We start from the raw sequence: 20,339 nt of genomic DNA on the forward strand, positions 1-20,339 counted from the left end.
CACACACACACACACTTGTTGATTTGGGCCTCATTTGTGAGCAAAGCCTGCACGAAGGCCCGGCCGGCTTTCGGAGCTGTCGCCCAGTTTATGCTGACTGACTATCCTGCAGTGTGTTAAGAATTTGTTTTTTTTCTAGCACCCTCTCCAATCAGCTTAGAAAATATCACTGGTGACAATTGAAAATGTTAGGCTTGTCTCAATTAGCAGAAAAAAGGAACTTTTGTTTATTTAATGAAGTTTATTTGAATGAAATTAGATAATAGAAGCTCCAAATAGTGACGAAAATGCAAATGTTTCTCTCTTTGTGCACATGATGAAAACTGATCACAATTTATTTTACTCGTATTATTATTATTATTTTTTTAATTCATTGGTTTTCCAATTTGATCCTCCAAATATCAGTCAAGATGTCCAAAACGTACCTGGTTTTAGAGCCGAACGTTCAGATAAGCTCAAAGTTTGGACAACCCTTCAGGAATGCACCTCCCTCCCTCCCTCCCTCCCTCCCTCCCTCCCGCCACCCTTCTTGCATCCCTCTGTCCTCTCCCTTTCTCCAAAGCAGCTCAGGCTCCCAGCAGGTGGGTGGTGAGGGCCTCCACTAATTAGGGTCACTAATTGGGGGTCGGTCGGGCCAGGGACCCCTCCACACCTGCATGGTCATGTGACATTCAAAGAGGTGCGCAAAGGTCAAGGCTTTGGATTAGTTGCATTGGGAAGGCAGAGAAAAGGGCAGGAAATCCAGAATTAGGGAATACGCTTCTCCCGAGGCTTGCTGGAAAAGAGTTCCTCCTCATCCTCGACACGCATTTTCAGGCAACTAGAAAGACATCAAGATGCATGTGTGTGTATATATATATACTGCATGTATATTTTGGGGTGTAACAAAAATATATGAGTTGGAATATCGCTTTTGTTTTAAAAGATGAAGTGCATCACGTTGAATCTTGAAAATCTATCCAAATCTGTATTCAATTAGCTTTTATTGGAGAGAAATACCTTTGAAGGAAATACCGTCACATTTACTCATTACCTACTCATTACATCAAAATTAAAAAACAAAATGTATATATAGCTCAAAAAAAAAAAAAAAAAAAAAAATATTCAAGATTCAAGATATATATATATAGACATGGAATGTCTGTATATCTACGTATAATATATATCTTTGTACCTACAAAAGGCAGAAGAGCGCAGAGAAGTGCAAGACCACTCGCAAGGGATTTCAGGCAGCCAGGTCAAAGGTTAATTGCCAGGTGCCATCCCCCCACCCCCTCGACAGTGGGCGGGGCTAGCTCAGCATTGGTCCGGAGCCGGCCCCGCCCTTCCCCTCGCGCTGATGTCGGCTTGTTTTGACAGCGTTCACGCAGAGTCGGCTGAAGGGGAAAAAAAAAAAAAAAAAGACTGGCGGTTGCATTCCTCTGACCCTTCCAGTTTGAGGAAACGAGGCTGTTTGAATAGAAACCGTTTCCATTAAAGTATTTTCGAATGCGGCTTTTATCATGTCATTGAACAGTCGCTCTTTGTCGGGTCCGCCGCAACCTTGCATTTCCCTCGTTGATGAAAATATTTGAAAAGGCGCACGTTGAGGCCAGCGTTGGCACGGCGGAATCGTGTTTGTCAAGGCCCGGCGCGGTCGGACACAAACAGGCATTTAGAGCGAGAATTGCAGGCTGACCCGCGGCCGGCGCCCGCGTTTTGTGGCACTTTCCAATTTGCCAAGCTTTCAAAGCGGCGAATGAATGTTCAGTCGGCGCACAATATTGCACATTGTGTTTTTGCCCTTCCGCACAATGCGGCCGGTGGATGAGAAGGCGAGGCCTCGCCTCCCGCTTTTCACCAACCCGAGCTGCCAATTTAGCCGATTCAAGGCCGCCCGGCCTCGTGTTCCGACGCGCATTTTGCGCGGAGGTTCGCCGCTTGCCCGCCGACGAATATGCAATACGACGTACAGTGAGCAACTTCGCGATGACTTTGTATCACTACACAACTTGAGTCATTTCAGGTGTTTTTATGGCAACAATGTTTGTTAGCGCAACCAAGGTAGTACCGTATTTTTCGGACTATAAGTCCAGGGCGCTTGCGTGTGTTGGCTCAGATGTTGAGCTCTTGATTTGTGAAATAAAGAGCCGGTTATCAAAGCCATGTCTTGCCTGGTACTTTGGTAACGCTACAATATAGTTGCATAGGTAGATCTGTGGAATAATTGGAGCCGCCAACTGACAACGAGGCTGACGTCAGCACGCACGTAGGTCCACGACAGCTGCTTTTTTTTGTTTTGTTTTGTTTTTACACAGAGGATGAATATTCTGGTGGATTTAATGATTTGGAGTGACACGGATGGTTCGTTAAAATTGTTGTTTATATTACATTTATTTGATATATCTAGTCTGACGTCAACAGCGCATGGTTCCGGTGTCAAGAACTGTGTGGGTTATTTTGTTTTTTTTTAAGTAACACGGAAGATTCTGATGAATTTATTGATTTGGAGCGACACGGCCGGTTCGATGAAATTGTTGTTTATATTACATTTTTAGTATGTAATATATCTAGTCTGACGTCCGCGGCGCACGTAGTCTTTCCGGCGTCAACAGCTGTTTTTTTTTTTTTGCTTTTTTCCAAGTGACACGGAAGACGAAGATTCTGATGGATGTATTGATTTGGAGTGACACGGGTGGTTCGAGAAAATTGTTGTTTATATTGTTATTTCATACATAGTTTATATATTGTTATATGGGCCTGTAGAAAAATTTGAACTGCAACGCGCCGCTGACGTCGGACTTGTTTACATAAAAGAGGACCAACTCGATCGATGGCTTTAATGATTTGGAGTGACGCAGATGGTTTGATAAAGGTGTTATTTATGTTATAGTTATTTGAATAACTGTTATTGTTACATCAGGCCCGTTCTCAGCTTCTCGTTTGTGTTTATGTCACGTTAGCATACTGTATCAATTAGCCTGTTGTTGCTCGTTCTTGGTGTTGGATTTTGTCGAATAAATTTCCCCCAAAATGCGATTCATACTCCGGGGAGACTTGTATATGTTTTTTTTTTCACTTTATTGTGCATTTTATGGCTGATGCGACTTTTAGTCCGAAAAATACGGTAAGTTGTTTTTCCTCTGAACTCAAAGTCAGGCTTCAATGCGAGCGACAACTTTGTTTTTCTCGTGAAAAGCAAGAAAGATAGTTTTCACGACAGCAAAACTTCCAACATTTGGTTGAATTTCCCAACCTGTCAAATTGGAACTTTTTGAGTGCACCTGACATTTTTTTCTTTGCAGTGTACAGCCCCCCCAAAAAAGAATCATACAGTGGCATTCAACTTTATCTTTCACTTGATTCGATTTTCATCTTCTGCGCCCACCCGCACCATTCACGGTGGAGTAAAAAAATAAATAAATAAACGAAGAAATACTGTAACTATTGTATACAACAACAATCACGTCTTTGTGTGTGTAAACGTCGTTATTTTCTTCCACTGGAATGCAACAATTGAGACTCTCGGCAGTCATGAATGAAGTTTGAAGCAGATATTCATCCCACTGATTTGTTTTTCGACATTACACTTTACCCGTAGCCTTGTATTTTTACTTTTTTTTTTCTTTTAATGTCTGACTGCATTTCCATGGCAACAATTGGAACGGGCAAAGTTGGCCAAAGCGAGGCAAAAAACCTTTACGGTTGTATTGTTGTGACCAGTTCCTCTTTTTTTGCCCAATAAAAAAAATCCTTTGGGGATTTTACAATTTTTTACAAACCCCAAAAAGCTTTCAAAAATGTTGATAAGCATTTTGTATATTTTTTTAAACATTTAGAATAATTCCCACAAATTTATATTCACAGACATCAAACATTGCATCACTGCACGTATCATTAGCTTAACTTGGGTGCTAGCTTGATGCTAACATACAATGGTAAAGGGTAAAAGAATCCTTTGGGCACTTACATTTTTTTTAACAACCCCCAAAACGCTTTCAAAAATGCTGATAAACATTTAGTATATTTATTAAATATTACTATATTTTCCACAAATTTATATCCACAGACATCAAACATTACATAGCTTAACGAGTCTGCTAGCTTGATGCTAACATACAATGGTAAATGCTATGGACGGGCTAACAACCAGCAAAAAAAAAAAACAGTTGAAAGACAAACGGAATGAATGTTGCACTTGTAGGCTTTCTATTTATCCTTCATTTGGGCTTCTCGCTCTTCGGGGTCACAGCAGGTTGCCCTCATTAGTACCGGGGGGTCAGTCTGTCACCCTACTTGCACCGCCGTCCCCTCCCCAAAAAACAAAAAAACAAAAAATAAAACCCACAACGACCACACACAACACAAACAGGATGGTAACCTCTAACCTCTTTGCTTTAAAAATGGCGAAAAAAGGCCAAAACACACAACTTCTTCCTGGTCACACTCACAGAGGGCGCTAAAGAGGCCCAAGCAGAAGTGGGGAGGGGGGGAGCAAGCCACTCTGTTTTTCAACCGACGTGTGAACAAAAGCTGGGCCAAAGTGGCGGAGCACAGCCCGGGGTGTTTACTGCGCTCGTATCTATAACCAACAAATCAGCCATGGCACCCCAAAGCGCACGCGCACACACACAAATTCACCCCACCCCACCTCCCCCACTGCCTGCCCCCTTTTCCGTCATTGGAAGCCTCGAATGAAGGAAACGTCCATCTGGGTGTGATCAGCAATTACGGAGGGAAGCTGTCAGCATGCATTAAGGCCTGCAGGGAAGGCGGGCGTGTTCCCGCGGCTTTTATGATGGGGTAGGGGGGGGGGGCAAAGTGATGTGGTGGAGAAAAAGCTTCATTTTCCTCGACTTGGCCCAAACTATTCAAATATTTTTTTCCCCACCTTTTTTTGCCGCTCTCTTCCTTGAAGAGTCGCTTGAACGCAGCAAGCTTTTAGCGCAAGATCGGCATTTTTCAGGTCACGCCCGCATAGCATTTTCAACTGGTCCAGGTCGTGAAGTAACAAAGCAGCCCCGGAGTATTAGGCTTCGTTTTCTGTTTTGTCAAACGACTTGTTCCACTGCAAACTTTCCCAAAACGCCAGTCGTAACGACGACGCGGCCCGCATCGACGACGGTCCCGATGTAAGCGATACGCCGGAAAGTGGACGCAGCTCGTGGCTGGCCCCCTTTTGTCGCTGCTCACTGGCACAGGCGGTGATTCCCTGTAACACTTGAGCTGCCACCGGTGTTCTCAGGGCACAAAAGCACCATCATTAACTTTTTGCTCCGTCGGAATGCTGCAGCACGGCGGCCAACAAGCCCCCCCCCTCCTCCCCCGTCTCGCCCCCCTTTTTTCGGCTCGCCCTCATTTACTAAGACCAGGTGTGCAGACCCACAACAAGAGGGAGGGGGAGCATCAGTGCGCACTATTTATTCACTGAGGTCTTTCTCAAGGTCTTGATTGGGTCGTTTGTTTGCTCAACTACCGATTGGCCGGCGAGCAAATGAAAAGTCGGCCGACGAGACAAAGACAGTGCGCGCGTTTTTTTTTTTTTGCGCCGGGGTGCTCCTGTGGCATTCGATACCGCCAAGGCCGCCGCCGATGGGGGCGAAAGGGGGCGGGGCCAGCGGAAGGTCATTGAAAGTCGCAGGTGGGAGAAATCCATTCCAATTTCACTTTATTGCTCGTAAACCTTTTTCCGTACCGCAATTCATGTTGTGTATTTTAGGTCCTATTATATTTTGGTTTGAGCATCCGTGCTCCATTTTGCCACGTTTTTTCATGGCGGTTGTGGTAGACTATTGATTGCTGTCCTTTTTGCGTGTTTCCCCACGGAGGACACTGCACGCCCATCCGTGTGTGGTTGCCGCATCGGATCCGGGAGGGCTCATGTGCAAGAAACTGTGAATTCTGTGTGATGTGTCACTTTGAATCCGGTCCCAGAGAATGTGTGAATGACTCATTGTGAGTGCGTGTGTATGTGTGTGTGAGGGTAATTGGGAGGCGGGCGGGTGGGGTACCGGGCCGGGCCTGGCAGGTTGAGCGAGTTGCTTAAAAACTCTTTTCAGGGGAGACGCAGCAGGCGTGGAGGGAGACGGGGGCCGGTGGAGTGGGTGGGGTGGGGAGACCAGGACTAATTGGCACTAATTGAATTGGATGTGCTGATCAGATGGGAGGCTGTGGAAGTAATCGGAGTTGTCACAGTAGATAACGCAGGGCTGTCCCAGAGTGTCCGCCTCATGTGACAGCCTGTAACATAGCCTGTGAGAGGGCAGCGGCCCCCTTTGTCCACGCAACAAAGGTTGCCAACTACAGCGAGCGGCGAGCGGGAGGCGGGGGGGCAAACAGGCGAGGAAGTCAGCAAAGAGAATGAACAGGACGCTCCAAACAAGTGCAGGCGGCTTGTTTACAAATGCGGCGAGGGAGACGACGCACCGGTTCTCGGACTTTTCATTTCCTGTCCGGGTGGTTGTTTGATTTTTGACATTTGAAAAAGGCTTCAATGCAACTCCGACATTCCTCAGCAAATTTACAAAAAGTGTCAATGGGCAAGAAAATACCTTTGGAGGACTTTGCAGCAGAAGCACGTCAATCAAAACGATTTTCCAAACGCAAGTGCTTAACGGTTCTGTTGAAAGAAAAAAAGAAAAAACAGATCAACTTCACTGCTGTCCAATTAAGCAACATTTCTCAGCGTGCACATCTGACTCACACACACACATTTATACACACATGCACACGCCGTTCACGAGAGAGTGGCGAGCGAATTTGCGTCGGCTCGCGCACTTCGGGAAGACTGAGACGTGCGAGTGTGCGGGACTAAGCCCTGGCGAAACCTACTGCGAAGGTCACCACCTTTACAGAATCAGCGCCTCTGCTTGGCAGGGCTAATGGCGGGGCCCTGCAGCTGCACAGGGACCAGGAGGGGGAGGGGGGATGGGGGGGAGGGAGGGAGGGAGGGAGCCACATGAAGAGTGCAGAAAATGAAGGACAAAGCGTGAGATAAATGGGAGGCAAGTTGGAGATCTCCCGAGTTCAGTGTTGATGGTGCGCTTGAGGTCCCACAAGGGGTAGCAAGACAGTTTTTCTTTTCTTTTGACTCACTTTGTTTGTCAGTTGTTTTTTGTGAATTGCTTCAATTTATTTCCGTTTTTTTCCGTTTGTATATATATATAATTAATATTTATTCCATTTTTACTCATAATTATTATTTTAAATTATATATATATATAATAATTTTTAGTATTAATATTATTGCTTTCTTGCACAATTGTTGTACTGTCAATTTACGTTCTAGTTAGCACTGACTGCACTCCTTTTGTTGTTGCAATAATTTAATAGCAAAAGATTGAATTGACAACTAGACACAATCCTACTGCAACTGTCCAAAGTGCCACATGGGTTCGTTCTTCTTTCCATGGCAGGTGGCAACTGCTCGGTGTCAGATGGCAGCGTTAGAGTGACACCTACAGAGCGGACTGAGCTGACTCACAAACTTCACTTGTTGTCATGTGGACAGACAAAATAGTTTTGTTTTGCATATAGTTGAAGATAATATGCATATTGGTCCACTGAATGGACCTTGAAATATCTCCAACGAGCTTTGGCTGTCCAAATAAGAAACAAGCACAATTCATTGTTTTTGTGAGGACAAAAGATAAAAAACGACACGGTTCGTAATTATAGGACAAATGGTGTTGTGTTGGGGATTTTTTTGTTCCTAACCGATTAACAAGAGACATCCAGACCAATTCTTCTGACATTTAAAAGGAGAACATTCATTCGCTCGCTCGTTCGTTCGTTCGTTCGTTCGATCTTTCGTTCGTTCGTTCGTTCGTTCATTCATTCATTCATTCATTCATTCATTTATTTATTTACTGTCCACGGTTTTCTCTATTTATTTATTTATTCATCCCTGTATTTATTTTTTTATTTATGTTTGTTTATCTATTTATTTCTTTATCTCGTTACCTCTTTATTTATTTATTTATCGCTCAATTTATTTATTTATTTACTATCCATGGTTTTCCTTCTCTTCATGTAGGCACTGATCAATTTGTCCCACCTTGATATCCTGTTTCTAGCCCTGGACGGCTTTTGAGGTCTGTTTTTTTTCCGCGGGAGCGGACGATGAAAGAGTGTGGGGCCACGCTGATTTCCGAGCAGCGCGCAAACGGCGGCTACGACGGAGTCACCAGAAGGCCAGCCGTGTCTGCGAGGCGCCGCTGTCAAGAAGCATCTCTCGTCTCATCTGGGCTCTGCCTGGCATCCTCCTCCGCCATTTCCTGGGAATACAGATGGCGTCAGCCGCCATCTTGCGAAGGGACACGACTGACGTGGCTCACGACCCCGGTGGCCTCCCGTTGACCCCGGCCAAGTTCTGCCATCTCTCTAAAACCCCAATAATCCAATCACGCAGCCGTCGTCGCTGAGCCGCTGCGGCCGAGTTTCCGTCACGCCTTCAAAGATCTCGACGGTGGCGCTCACGTGCTTTAGCGGTGTTACGAGCCACCCACGTGGGTCCCTGGCTCTCTGCCTGGAGACGCCCGTGCCTCCCAGAGCTGCAACAAGGTACAACTATTTCGTTACGAGTTCGTCTGGGTGGCAGGCCAATGAATAAAACAGGAAGCAAGTCGAGCAAAAGTGGCCAAAATGTCAGGAACTCCAAAATAATGATACATGTAGGATTCAGGGGAAAGCTGAGTTTGGGGGGTTGCTATCGGTTGGAATCGTCACGTCTGTGAGAAAAAGCTTTTTGACCCATGTGTTGCCCTGTTCCTGTTGTGTTCCTGTGCCCGCTATCAGGAGGAGGAGAGACGGAAGCGCGATCCCGATTCCCCCGTTCACGTCTCGTCTTGTCTCGAGAGAGGAAACACACACATGTAAGTCAAATTTATTGCTCTTCATGGTTAGATGAGAAGTTCCATACGTGGCTACAATGACGTGTTCTCAGTTGTCGCTTAACGTTGACTAGAGCGCTAGCTTAAGCGGCGTCCGAGCAATTTGGTCTGCTTAACCCTTCCAAAGATGGGCAGAAGGGGTGAGGCCAAATTTTCGGGTTTAGCGGAGGGAATGGGATTGGGCTTATCAGTGAAAGCATAGAAATACGATAGAGGGCCGAGCACTGATCCCAGCGGGACTCCCCGAGTGACGTAGCAATATTGCCTTGCTTTACATGGTGCGTCCACTTTGACGGATCAAATCCAAACCCAAAAAATGCTGAGGCTGTAATACAATCCACGTTTGGCGGCCATCTTGGGGGAGTCACACACTCGCCTGTCTCGTGTGCCGACAAAAACATTTGGCGGCCATCTTGTTTGTCACAGTCAACGGTAGCAAAAGCAGCAGCACTGGGGGTGATGAGAGCAATATTGAGCAAGTGTCCAATAACAGAAGTTGCAAGTCGAGTGACAGATGAGTCGTCCAATTTAAAATTGAACGTCCTACATAAAGACAGGCGGCCATCCCTCCATCTTGGTTTTCTATTTTGTCCAAAAGTAAGTCGGGCCGCAGGTGACTTTTATATTTTGCGTGTGGAGAGGCTTGAGGGCCCGCAGCGTCCTGCCGCCGCCGCCGCCGCCTTGGCCAAAGCAGGTGTGACGGTGCGGCACCTCCTGTTTTGTCATCCGTTCACACCTACTCGGGGCCGGGCGTGACGGGGCGTGCCGGCCAGCGCCAGTGCCGGCTGACCCCGGGCGGGGTGGCGGCTGCCAAACGCTGCTGAACGCTCGGCAGCGGGAGACGCACGCGCATCGTCTTGATGATGGCGGGAGACAGGAGGAAGGCGCTCTCCTCTCTTTGTTTGCGCTCGCTGCAGTGACAGTGACAGTGGCGTGGCATGTTTTGACCAAAATGCAAGATAACAACACACAAATGTGCCACCAGCTTTACTGGCATGTTTCGACCAAAATGCAAGATAACAACACACAAATGTGCCACCAGCTTTACATCATCTGGACCGCCGTAAGCATCCTTTTGGACTGTTTGACTAGCTTTATTTTTTTGATTCTGTTTTGACTTTTGAAACTCGGTTAGGTTTCTGTCCCCCAAAATGTTAGTTTTTATTAGTTGTAATATATTTATTTATTTATATATTCATCCCCCAAATGCTTTGTTTTGGTTGAGTTTTTATTAGTTTATTTATTTCTTTATTTTGTGGAGTATTAATTGAGTACAGAATATCAGGATCATTCTTTTTTTTTTTAAGTTACAAATGCACAGCAATACTGACCAAAATAAAAAAGAATCCCGAATGTATGCAAAGACTGAAATGAAGGACATTTTCTCTCGAGCTAGTTTTATGTCAGTAAGATGTAGTTTCCGTAATCTTTCAAGCATTTTTGTTCATATTTGATTTCCTTTTTCCTTGGTCTTGTTGAAGTCTAACCACCTTGATCTGGACCAGTTCTCCCGGGCAGACTGAACGGACGTGGCAACGCACGGAGGTCGAACTCGGATTGGACGAACCCGATACGACATTAAACGGTAAAAGCTTGCGTCCGACTCAACGCTGGCACAAAAGCGTCCCAGCTGCTGCGCTTCTCATCAAGGTAATTAGCCGTCATGGCAGAATGGCCGACCTGTCTTTGCCTGACACCTTTTGGCTCTCAATTGTGGCCTTTGTGGCGGGCGTCTCGCATTTAGCCTCCACGCGCACAATGGGCCGCCTCGCCGGGGTCCCTACCTGTGAAAGGAAGCGGTCGCCCCCCCCCCCCATGTCCAGACCCTTCCCTCTCCCGTATTGTGGTAGATTCTTCCTTGCCTGCGCTTTGCTGGCTCTTGTGTGCGTCGCTATTTGTCTGTTTTGCTGTGTTTGGGAAAACAGCGGCCATTCACGGCGGTGTGGACGGAACCCTTTTCCACGTTGCCCTTCTTTGTCCTTTTGTGGCCCGGTGCGAGGCGTCCCAGAATCCTCTTTGCTGCTTGTCAAGTGTTTGTTTGTTTTTTCTTCTCCCATTCTGCCCCGAAATGTTCTTGAATCGGCAAGTGCTTTGGTGGCTAATGGCGACAATTAACGCAAATAGTTTGGAATTAGCTGTCAGTGGCAAAATGCTGGTCTGGTTGGTGCCTAAGGCCAACAGATTTGGGTTCGGACTCATTTGGAAAAAAAACAAAAAAACATCAAGGTACTTTACTGTGTCAGTTGACACAAATATTTTTTTCTTTTGTGTGCCAACGCAATCAAAATCAGTGAGTACAGCGAATGAGTACTTTTGATTTTGCTACCTTCACTTTTTAATTAATTAGCAGCAAGAAAGGCTGAACAATGTTAATAGAATAGAAAAAATGTTAAAAAATAGATTCCACCTCAATATTGTGATAGGATTTTTTTGGGTCATTTCCTTGTGTATTTTTTTAAAAAACACACGCACACAAGCAATACAAGCAATGTGTTATAAACAATATTCGAAATATTATCTTTCAGTCTTATAGTTTAGAAAATGTAGCAAAGGCAGATGAACCATGGAATCAAAATGAAAGTCTCAGGTTTGTTAACATGCGAGACATACATTGAAATTACAACAATAATATCTTTCTTTTTTTTTCAAACTGTGTTTTGTCAACAAATCACGTGGAAAAACGTAACTATGCAAACCGGTCAATAATAATAAAATAAAGCTGACAGCTGAGCAAAATGAGGCATTTTTCTTTTGTTTTTTAAAAATTCGCTATTTGAAAATGGCACTGCGATGAATTGTTCAGGGCGAGTGGCAGAAGCGCATCACACCAAACTTGTTGCATGTGAGGGAAGGCAAAGAAGGCAAAGGCATCGGGACGTGGATAATATCCACTATCGCCATCGTCTTTTAAAGCGGATCCAAGTAGGACTTAAAAGACGGCGCCATTAAAAAAACAACAACATTCTTCTCTCCCGAGGTGTCGCTCGGCCCAGCCGGAGTACGGCGGCCGAGGCGCATTTAAGATCTCACCCGAGCCGAGGTAAGAAGGTGATTGACGTGCTTCATTCTGGAAGTATTTGCGGCAGGCAGGTCGCTTTTTGTTTTCGCACCTCCCTCCACACAGGCGTGCCGAAGCGCGCATCAATAAATTCTCGCCCGCCTTTTATGCCATTGTATAAAAGCGTTCGTCTCACCTTTGGCTCAGACGCCATTTTGGCGTCTTCACACCGTTTCACATTACATATTAACTTTATTTAGCGCCACCGATGAGAGGCCCTGCTAGCTTGCCACTTTGCACCATTCATTTTTTATTGTTTTCCCTTTACCGAGGTGTCATCGTCTGGAGTCGAGTAATGAGTAATGGCTCTGCCGTGCGGGCGAGTCTGAGTCTGTGTGCCCGCGTGCGCGCGTGACTCACACTTGATTCATGGACGCTGACATCACCGAGAAGGATGACACACATCTGCTGCTGGATGGCAGCTCATCTTGCATTGTACAGCTTTTGAGCGACAAAAGCTTTTTTTTTTTTCTTTCAAAAAATGTGGAGCAACAGGTTATAAACTATTATATCGTTCGATCAGCCCAGCTTAACCGTCAATGGTACAATTTTTTTTTTCCCCTCATGTCGTAGCTTTAAAAAGATAATGCTGGATAAATTCTTCACAATAAAACAACATTTTATTTGAATATGAATTTAATCGAACTGCATCAGAGGTGCAGATGTATGCTAATGGGGAGATTTTGCTGAAGAGTGGTTCAAGCTAGCAGTGTTAGTTTGTTATGCTAACTAGTCAGGAACAAACCTAGCCGTCTAGTAAAAACACCGTTTGATATCATGATGTATTTTTGGATTATATAAGACACAGGATTGCATTGGTTTACACACTCTACGATGGGCTGAAAATAGAAGAGCAAGACTTAGTTGGGTCTACTTATGGTGAGCGCAATTAGCTTGATGTCGTTTCCGCCGACTCCTCACGAGCAGTAGTAATAATGGATGGTTGGAATTAATATTTAAGAATCATTGTTCCCACAAGTAATTACGATTTGTCGACGCAAAAGGAAGACAAATTTACACAATGCCGGCACATTTCTGGGTCTTTGTGTGTGCATGGATCATCGCTGAAAAGGATGCCAATCAGATTTTAAAAAAGATTGGTCCACTTTTGTTCAGTCCACATTAAGGAAGGATCTCCACGTAGAATTCCAAACTAAATTCACCCTTTAATTGGTACATTCTCGGCGAGAGGTCAGACGTCAGTCAAAGCCATATTTCTCATGAGAATAAAAATCTCAAATTGGACACACAGGTTGGTTGATGTACCTTGTGCCATCTGGTGGAAGACATGTTGCTGGCATACATACTTTTTTATGGAGTAAATAAATCATTTTGCCACATTGTTTAAAAATAACGGAATTCAATAAGCATCATTTGACGTATAAATCAAGAATGTGTTGTGCTATTTTTTTCGGTAAAACGTGATTTTGACTTATTTTCAGTCAAATGTGGCATATTTCCTTTTTTAAAACGCTGTTTTGAGTCATTTCACCAAACATAATAATGCTGTCATAGCAGTGGCTTTGTTCAATAAAAGCCCAATTATTGTGGCAGCAACTATACTAACTGTTGATGACAAAAAAAAATTATTCACTGAAGGGTTGATGGCTGAGCTGTGGCCTATCCCAGCTGATTTTTGGACAAGTGGTGAGGTACACACCGTATTATTATTTGAACACATACAGTGCAGCAGCACACGTAGACAGACAATATTACAATGCTTGTAATCATGTATTCTTTATCATCTGTCAAGAAAATATCACTGCAGCTGACATTTCATGTGTATTTACTGTGTTTTTTGTCACCTGGTAGCCAAGGCGCACATTGAAGCATGCAAACACAATACATAGACCGTTTAATTCTTTCCGTTCTCTAAGTTACAAAGTACAATACTTTGAAACACTATTTTTTTTTTTTTTATTAAAAAAAAAAACATGTTACAAAAAAGTGGGCATATTTTTTGGGGGTTACGGGAATGAATTAAAAGCATTTTCATTCATTTAAAAATGGAAAGATGATTGTTTGCTGTTGTTGGGATTGTGAGTGCATTTTTTAGCCTCAATTAAAAAGATTCGATGATTTCTAGGAATAAATAAGAGAACCAGGTCTATAACATTTCTTCTTGTTTTTAAACATTTTGCACTACGAGTAGTTTTGCACATTTTGCACCAATTTATTTCTTTTCTTAAATTTGCAAACTATAAAGTATTTAATTTTTATTTTTGGAATTCATTTAAATAACTGAACTGAATGTAAATGATAAAATAGCAAATATTGGCAAAAGAAACTAGTTTAAAATAAAATATTTAAAATGTTAATTTCACCCTATTTTAATTTTAGTTACGTATACCTCATGACTTCCACAACATTCTGTCTGTATTAAAACTCAAATGTGATCCACCTTGAAGAAAACAAAGTAAATGTCTGGCATTTATTTGACGTATTAATTTAATTCATTTTTTTAAAATAATTTTTTATTTAGATAATTTTTTCATTTTTTATTTAATTTCTTTTATGGTAGATCGATCGGTGGGTGGGTAGATGGATAGCTTGATAGAGAGAAACATTCCAATTTGTTTTTAAACTGAAGCCAAATTAAAGGAGTGAATAAAAATGCAGCCGGTTTGAACAATGCGTAGAAATTTAGAGGTTCTTCTGTAAACGAACATAGAGTCTCATTTAACAGTTTATCGGATGTTCGTCATTTTTGATTGGACGTACTGTAAGGCCGCTGTTGTCCTCCAGCGACAGGTGGCGCTGCAGCTAAATGATAAGCCTCAGCGGCTGCCTCTCTTCGTTCTCGTCAGCCTGCCCTGTGCCGGAGAGACAAGAGAACCTTTGACCGGAACTGCGGCGGCTGTTAGCATTGCTAATTTAGCTGCTAACTGGCTTTTCGTTTCCTTGCTCTTTTTTTTAATTTATTTATTTTTTTCCTGTCTCATGCGTCAAGTGTCCTGTCTCATGCGGAGCGATGTGGTTTATTTATTTGCTGAGCTGGCTGTCGCTGTTGATCCAAGTGTCGTTCGTCACTCTAGCTATAGGTACGTGCTCCATAGCGCCAATGTTGAACGAGCTGGCGAGTAAACGGCTAACGTGAGCCGTGTTTTTTTTGTTTTTTTGTTTTTTGGCGAACTTCAAGCACGTAGAAAATAGGCACAATTTACATTGAAGGGGAAGGTTGAAGGGGTGTTGCTGTCAACGTGACCGATTCGAGTTTAGCTTCCAACCCAGGGAATACTTCAGGAGCATAACCATAACGAGCGATTGCAAATTCGCTCCAAAAACAAGTCATGTCTCTCGAGTTGGATGTTTTTTCCTGATGTTAATATGATAAGAAGCGGTGTATAGGCCCTAAATGGACTCAACTGTTAGGATGGCGTAAATCTGTCTCGAAATGTGGAAGCACAGAAGCAGCGATCTTAAATTGGCAATATTTCTTGTGAATTTGAGAAATAATTGTCCTGAATGCACTAAATATTTTCAAACATATTTCTTTTTACCTGCATAATCAATCATATTTTGAAATGAAGGACCCACAAAATCCATATCATCTTAACTGTGGCTTTTATTTTCTGGCTTCAGCTGCTGGTCTGTACTACTTGGCCGAACTAATAGAAGAGTACACAGTGGCCACCAGTCGAATAATCAAGTACATGATCCTGGTAAGCCAGCCGTCAAGCTTGATTGCGTGCGTGCGTGCGTGCGTGTCACGTCTGGGCTTTGCTCAGTTCTCCACAGGCGTGCTGGCAGGTCTGTACCTCTTTGAAGGCTTCCCAACCTTGATGATGGCGGTGGGACTCTTCACCAACCTGGTCTACTTTGGCCTGCTACGGACCTTCCCTTACATCCTCCTGAGCTCGCCCAACTTCATCCTGTCCTGCGGTACGTCTGGCGCCCTTGCTTTCGCCAGCCGGCCGCCATTTCCCGTGCACGTCTAACGCTTTATCTCGTCCCCTCCGCAGTGTTGGTTGTGGTCAACCACTACATGGCCTTTCAGTTCTTTGCGCAGGAATATTATCCTTTCTCAGAGGTAACTTGCATCTGTGTCCATATAAATTGTTTGGCATGAATGGAAGTGGTTTTTTTCTTTTTTTTTTGGGGGGTGTGTTTACCAGGAAGTTCAAATTAACAAAAGGCTTGTAAAGTGCACAATCCCTTTACAGTCTTTTGAGTCATGACATTTTTAAGTATGTACAAATAAATATTCGTTTGTATGCGCGTCCATATTGGAAAGAATCCTAATACGCTCGCATTTGTTTTTTTCTGCGTTTCCTAAGAGCAAATATGTTGAGAACATCATTTGTTGTCATTTGTTTGTTTTAGGTGCTGGCATATTTCACAATCTGCCTGTGGGTGATCCCCTTTGCCTTTTTCGTGTCACTGTCAGCGGGCGAAAACGTGCTTCCGTCCACCGTGCAACAAGGTGGTGAGTGACTTTCAAAAAAAAAAGTCAAGCGGCGCCTGTGAGTGTTCAATATTGATTGATTTTGATTTTTTGTAGATGACGTGGTGTCCAATTACTTCACCAAGGGCAAGCGGGGGAAGCGCTCCGGGATCCTCCTGGTGTTCTCCTTTCTCAAGGAGGCCGTGCTGCCCAGCCGGCAGAAAATGTACTGAGGGACACAACTCGAGGGGGGGGGGGGCTCAGGTGGGAATCGTGGATGCGTTTGAGTAACTGTGGTTAAAGAGGAGGCGCTAATCGTGTGATCTGGCGCCTGCTGCATCTGACCGTCTCCGTTCGAAACGTGTCGGATTTCTGCGAGACGCCGCCCGAAATCTCGTCGTAGGTTGCCCGTACGGCCGTGTAAAAGTTCCACGGAAAGGTTGGAAGATGATTTCGGAAAGCCTGGAAGCAATTGGGCGATATAGCAAGGTGTCCCGACGGCTGCAGTTCAAAGACGCGTAGCAGCGCTTGGCCCACTGGACTGTTTTGGACATTTTTCTACCTTGACTTGAGCATCTGGAGCCTGAAGATGTCAATGAGAAACTTTGTGGCACATGACTGGAGGCAAGTGGAGTAAAATCATCTTGACTGCTCTGAGGAGGTACTTGAGCCGGACTTTGCTTGTTTTTTTTTTGTTTTTTGTTTTTATGCATTGCTCCAATTATGACGTCACGTTTGCAGGGGTGGCGGACTCGAGTCATGTGACTTGACTTGAGTCAGATTTGGGTCGCGGGTTTTACAACTAATGACTCGCTTGGCTGTAATTTACAAACGGCTCCGTTTGATTTGGTATTCATTGGGCTGGTTCAGGGCCATTTAAAAAAAAAAAAAAGATTGTTGTTTAGCTAACTAATGCAAGTACATAGTAGCTAACGTGAAATTGAGGTGACGCTCAAAGTTGACTTGCTTCATTTTGGCCACAAATCTCAAAAGGTTACTTCCACCTCTGCTATTGCCAATTAAAAGCATTTTAGGACAAATATGCATTCGTTGGATCACAGCTTCAGTCTTGATTTGTGATTGCCAGCCTTGCCGGAGCTTCCCCCGGTTGAACGTTGGTCCTTAGCAAAGATGCAGTCAGTTTGCGTGTGTTGCGCAATGGCTCCAGAAATGAGGCCAACCGCTGCCGATTAGAGACGGACGGGAGCCGCTGCTCAAACCTGCTCAGGGCCAGAATGAAAACGAGCTCATGTTCTGCCTGGCACTTAACAAGAATCTCATTTGAACTCTTGGCTTTGCTTGCCACTGATAGGAAGAAAGAAAAATGACCAATACGGATGCTTTCAGTTCTCCGGTTCACATTCTTCCATTTCGCTGCTGTTGGGTATTTGGATCAAATTGGAGAAAGTAAAAACACCGTTGTTGTTCTTTTTTAATACTGCATATTCAGAAAAACAAAAACCTAAAGAGCCTGAGTCCGGTATAACCTCCGATTCTTGGCGTATGTGTGACCTTTTGACTCTGCTGCCCTCTACCGACGAGTTGGGGGAACTGGAAAGCCAAGCTCGGAAAAGAGACTGCAAGCGCCCTGGTTGTCTTGTTCATATTTCATGAGCAACCTTGCCCAGGACCTTGCGCCCTCGAGGGGGGTTAGGACTCCGCTTGTGTTCTGTAAGTGCGCTAAATCCCTCCCGCATTGCTCGACATTTGGAAGAGCCTCTCTCTTGTTCGCGCTCCTCTTTCATCGGCTTCTCCTCGCCTGCGCGCTAATGCACCGTGGCATGGCACGTTCGGCAGCTTGGAGTCACAGTGCGGCTCCGGCTCCGGACGGTGACCGCACAGCGACCTCGCCAACCCGGCCGCCCGGGCAGATTGCGCACTCGGCGATGAAGGAGAGAGAGAGAGAGAGAGAGAGAGAGACCTCTTCGTTGAGGTGTCAAGACGGCTGTGAAACTGTGAGCCATTTCGGCTGCCTTATGCTCTACACCACTCACCAAAAGTTTGGGATGTTGAGCTTTAAGGTGAAGTTTGTGCTTGGAGATAAAACGCACTAGACTTTCAAATGCACCTGCAACCAGAAATGTCCAGCTCTCAACTGTAAAAAAAAAAAGAAGAAGAAAAAGCACCAACATGAGTCCTCTTCCACTTATGCTTCATATTTTGACACAGTCAAAGGCAAGCCTGAACAATGTATGGGCAAAAAAGTGAGTAACTGACACCTTGCTTAAAAATGTGTACGCAAGATGATGACAAAGCACTACTTTTGTCTAGGTTCCTCAGCTCACTAAACCACCTGGCCTTTTAGCATCAAGATGCCACAAGATCAAACTTTTGTCATGTTCGCGGGCCGCATCTGAAGAGGTCTTCAAGACTGTGACCCTGCGCTGGCCGGACCCAAAACACGTCCGACTCGCCCACCCAAGGGATCATTGCGGCGGCGTAAGGTCACGAGAGATGCCGAGGACACAACGAAAGGTCAGTGCCGTGTGTGGACTGATTGTCAAGGAGGTATAGCGCAATTGTTGCCGATTATTGACGTGTGATTTTTTTTGTTCAACATCTAACTGCAATGTAAAGGCGAAGCATCTGGACGTGCCAGTTCACAGCATCCACTTGAGCGTGAAGCAAACGTTTAAAAATGATGCACGAAAACGCAGCCCCCGCCCCGCCGCTTACGTGGCAGAGCCTTCTTTTAGTATCCAGGTCAGAGAGCATCGGCCCGGCTCCGGTTCAACAGCGGGGCAGCGCTCTGCAAAACGCCATTTGTCTTATGACACGCAGCGCACGGTGCCGGGAGTCTTGACGTGACGTCATCATGTGTGCGGCCAACAAAGCCGCTAGCAAATCAGATTTGGAGGTGCTGACTTCCTCCTCGGCCGAGAAGGCTCTTGTCGGAATCGAAACCCACAGATCCCTCCAGACATATTTGGAGCTTTTGTTGCGACCAACCAATCGGCAGATTGGATCGCCGTGGCGATACGTGAAGCGAGGGGTCGGCCGGGGCGACCGGGCCGAGAATCCGCCTCAGCTCGCTCCGCGGGTTGGGCGTGACGGAGCTATTTCCGCTGATGTTAATTTGCTCCGTGTTAGCTGGGCGGTTCACAGCTCGGTCAGCCCTCCCCGATACGACACCGCCGCTTGCATCAGTAAAGGTTCTCCCGTCACATCGCATTTAGGTCGAGATGCCGCTGAACTGTGAATGCACCGCGCGCGGGGACCCGGCTGCCCCGCGGCTTCCGGGTCCTGGAGTCCTTCGATTTCACCAGGAACGGCGTTCAATCTCATTTTGCAGATTTATTTCCTTCTGCCTCTTCCGAGATGCCTTTCGCTGAAGCAATAGTAGAGATTGAGATTTTCCAAAAAAGTAGCACAAAAAGGATTTGTTTTTTTTTTACAAATGGAGTACAACGTCGAATTATGAACTTAATAGCTTATGTGAGCCCACATGGAAATGAATGTAAATGCAGTCCTTCAAAGGCGTCCTTTGCTCCAACACTATGAATAATTTATTCCATGGTTCACAAGCACCCCGATTGTCGTCATAATTAGCGCTAGCTAGCAGCAGAATGAAATGCTCCCCAAACGACAATGGTTATCTCTGACCGCACCAGGAAATGAAGGAAATACTGAAAGCCGAGTGTGACCTTTTTCCCCTCCATCTGAAGACATCAGGGGCGACTTCATGTCAATTTGTCACCTTTCACTGAATCGTGTTGAAGTGTGCGCGCGCGTTGTAAACGGAGGTCAGCTAAGCCAACGCCATCAGCGGGTCACGTCCGTCCCGCCGCTTTGCCTCCGTAAGACGGCTCGGACGCTGCACGAGCTTGTTGCTATGAAATCGAAAAACTTCATTTGACAGTCCTCTTTGGCCTGCCATTTCAAATGGATGGAACATACACACTTGGCAGGTGCTGCTAAAGGGGTTAGCGCTGCCACACACAAGGTCACACAAGGTCAAGGTCACTTGTTTGCTCGTCAAATATTTGCTTTACTTGTGAGATTTTTGGGGATTTTCTTAAAGAGAGAG

At 45.1% G+C, this 20,339-nt stretch overlaps 1 protein-coding gene across 2 annotated transcripts; it reads left to right on the forward strand.

Annotated features, from left to right (window-relative positions):
• Positions 1-14,714: 14,714 nt before the first annotated feature.
• Positions 14,715-17,372, forward strand: tex261 (testis expressed 261). 2 transcript variants are annotated; one of them, XM_037262929.1, is made up of 6 exons: positions 14,715-14,969; positions 15,511-15,590; positions 15,657-15,810; positions 15,891-15,958; positions 16,252-16,354; positions 16,430-17,372. In XM_037262929.1, the coding sequence occupies exons 1-6, from the start codon at positions 14,900-14,902 to the stop codon at positions 16,543-16,545; spliced, it is 591 nt and encodes a 196-aa protein (XP_037118824.1). In that variant the 5' UTR covers positions 14,715-14,899; the 3' UTR covers positions 16,546-17,372. The 2 variants fall into 2 exon arrangements, with proteins under 2 accessions (XP_037118824.1, XP_037118825.1); XM_037262930.1 differs by having other exon boundaries at positions 16,252-16,351.
• Positions 17,373-20,339: the final 2,967 nt, after the last annotated feature.

This window comes from Syngnathus acus, chromosome 10 (genome assembly GCF_901709675.1).
Source record: "Syngnathus acus chromosome 10, fSynAcu1.2, whole genome shotgun sequence".
In the NCBI taxonomy this organism is placed as follows: Eukaryota; Metazoa; Chordata; class Actinopteri; order Syngnathiformes; family Syngnathidae; genus Syngnathus; species Syngnathus acus.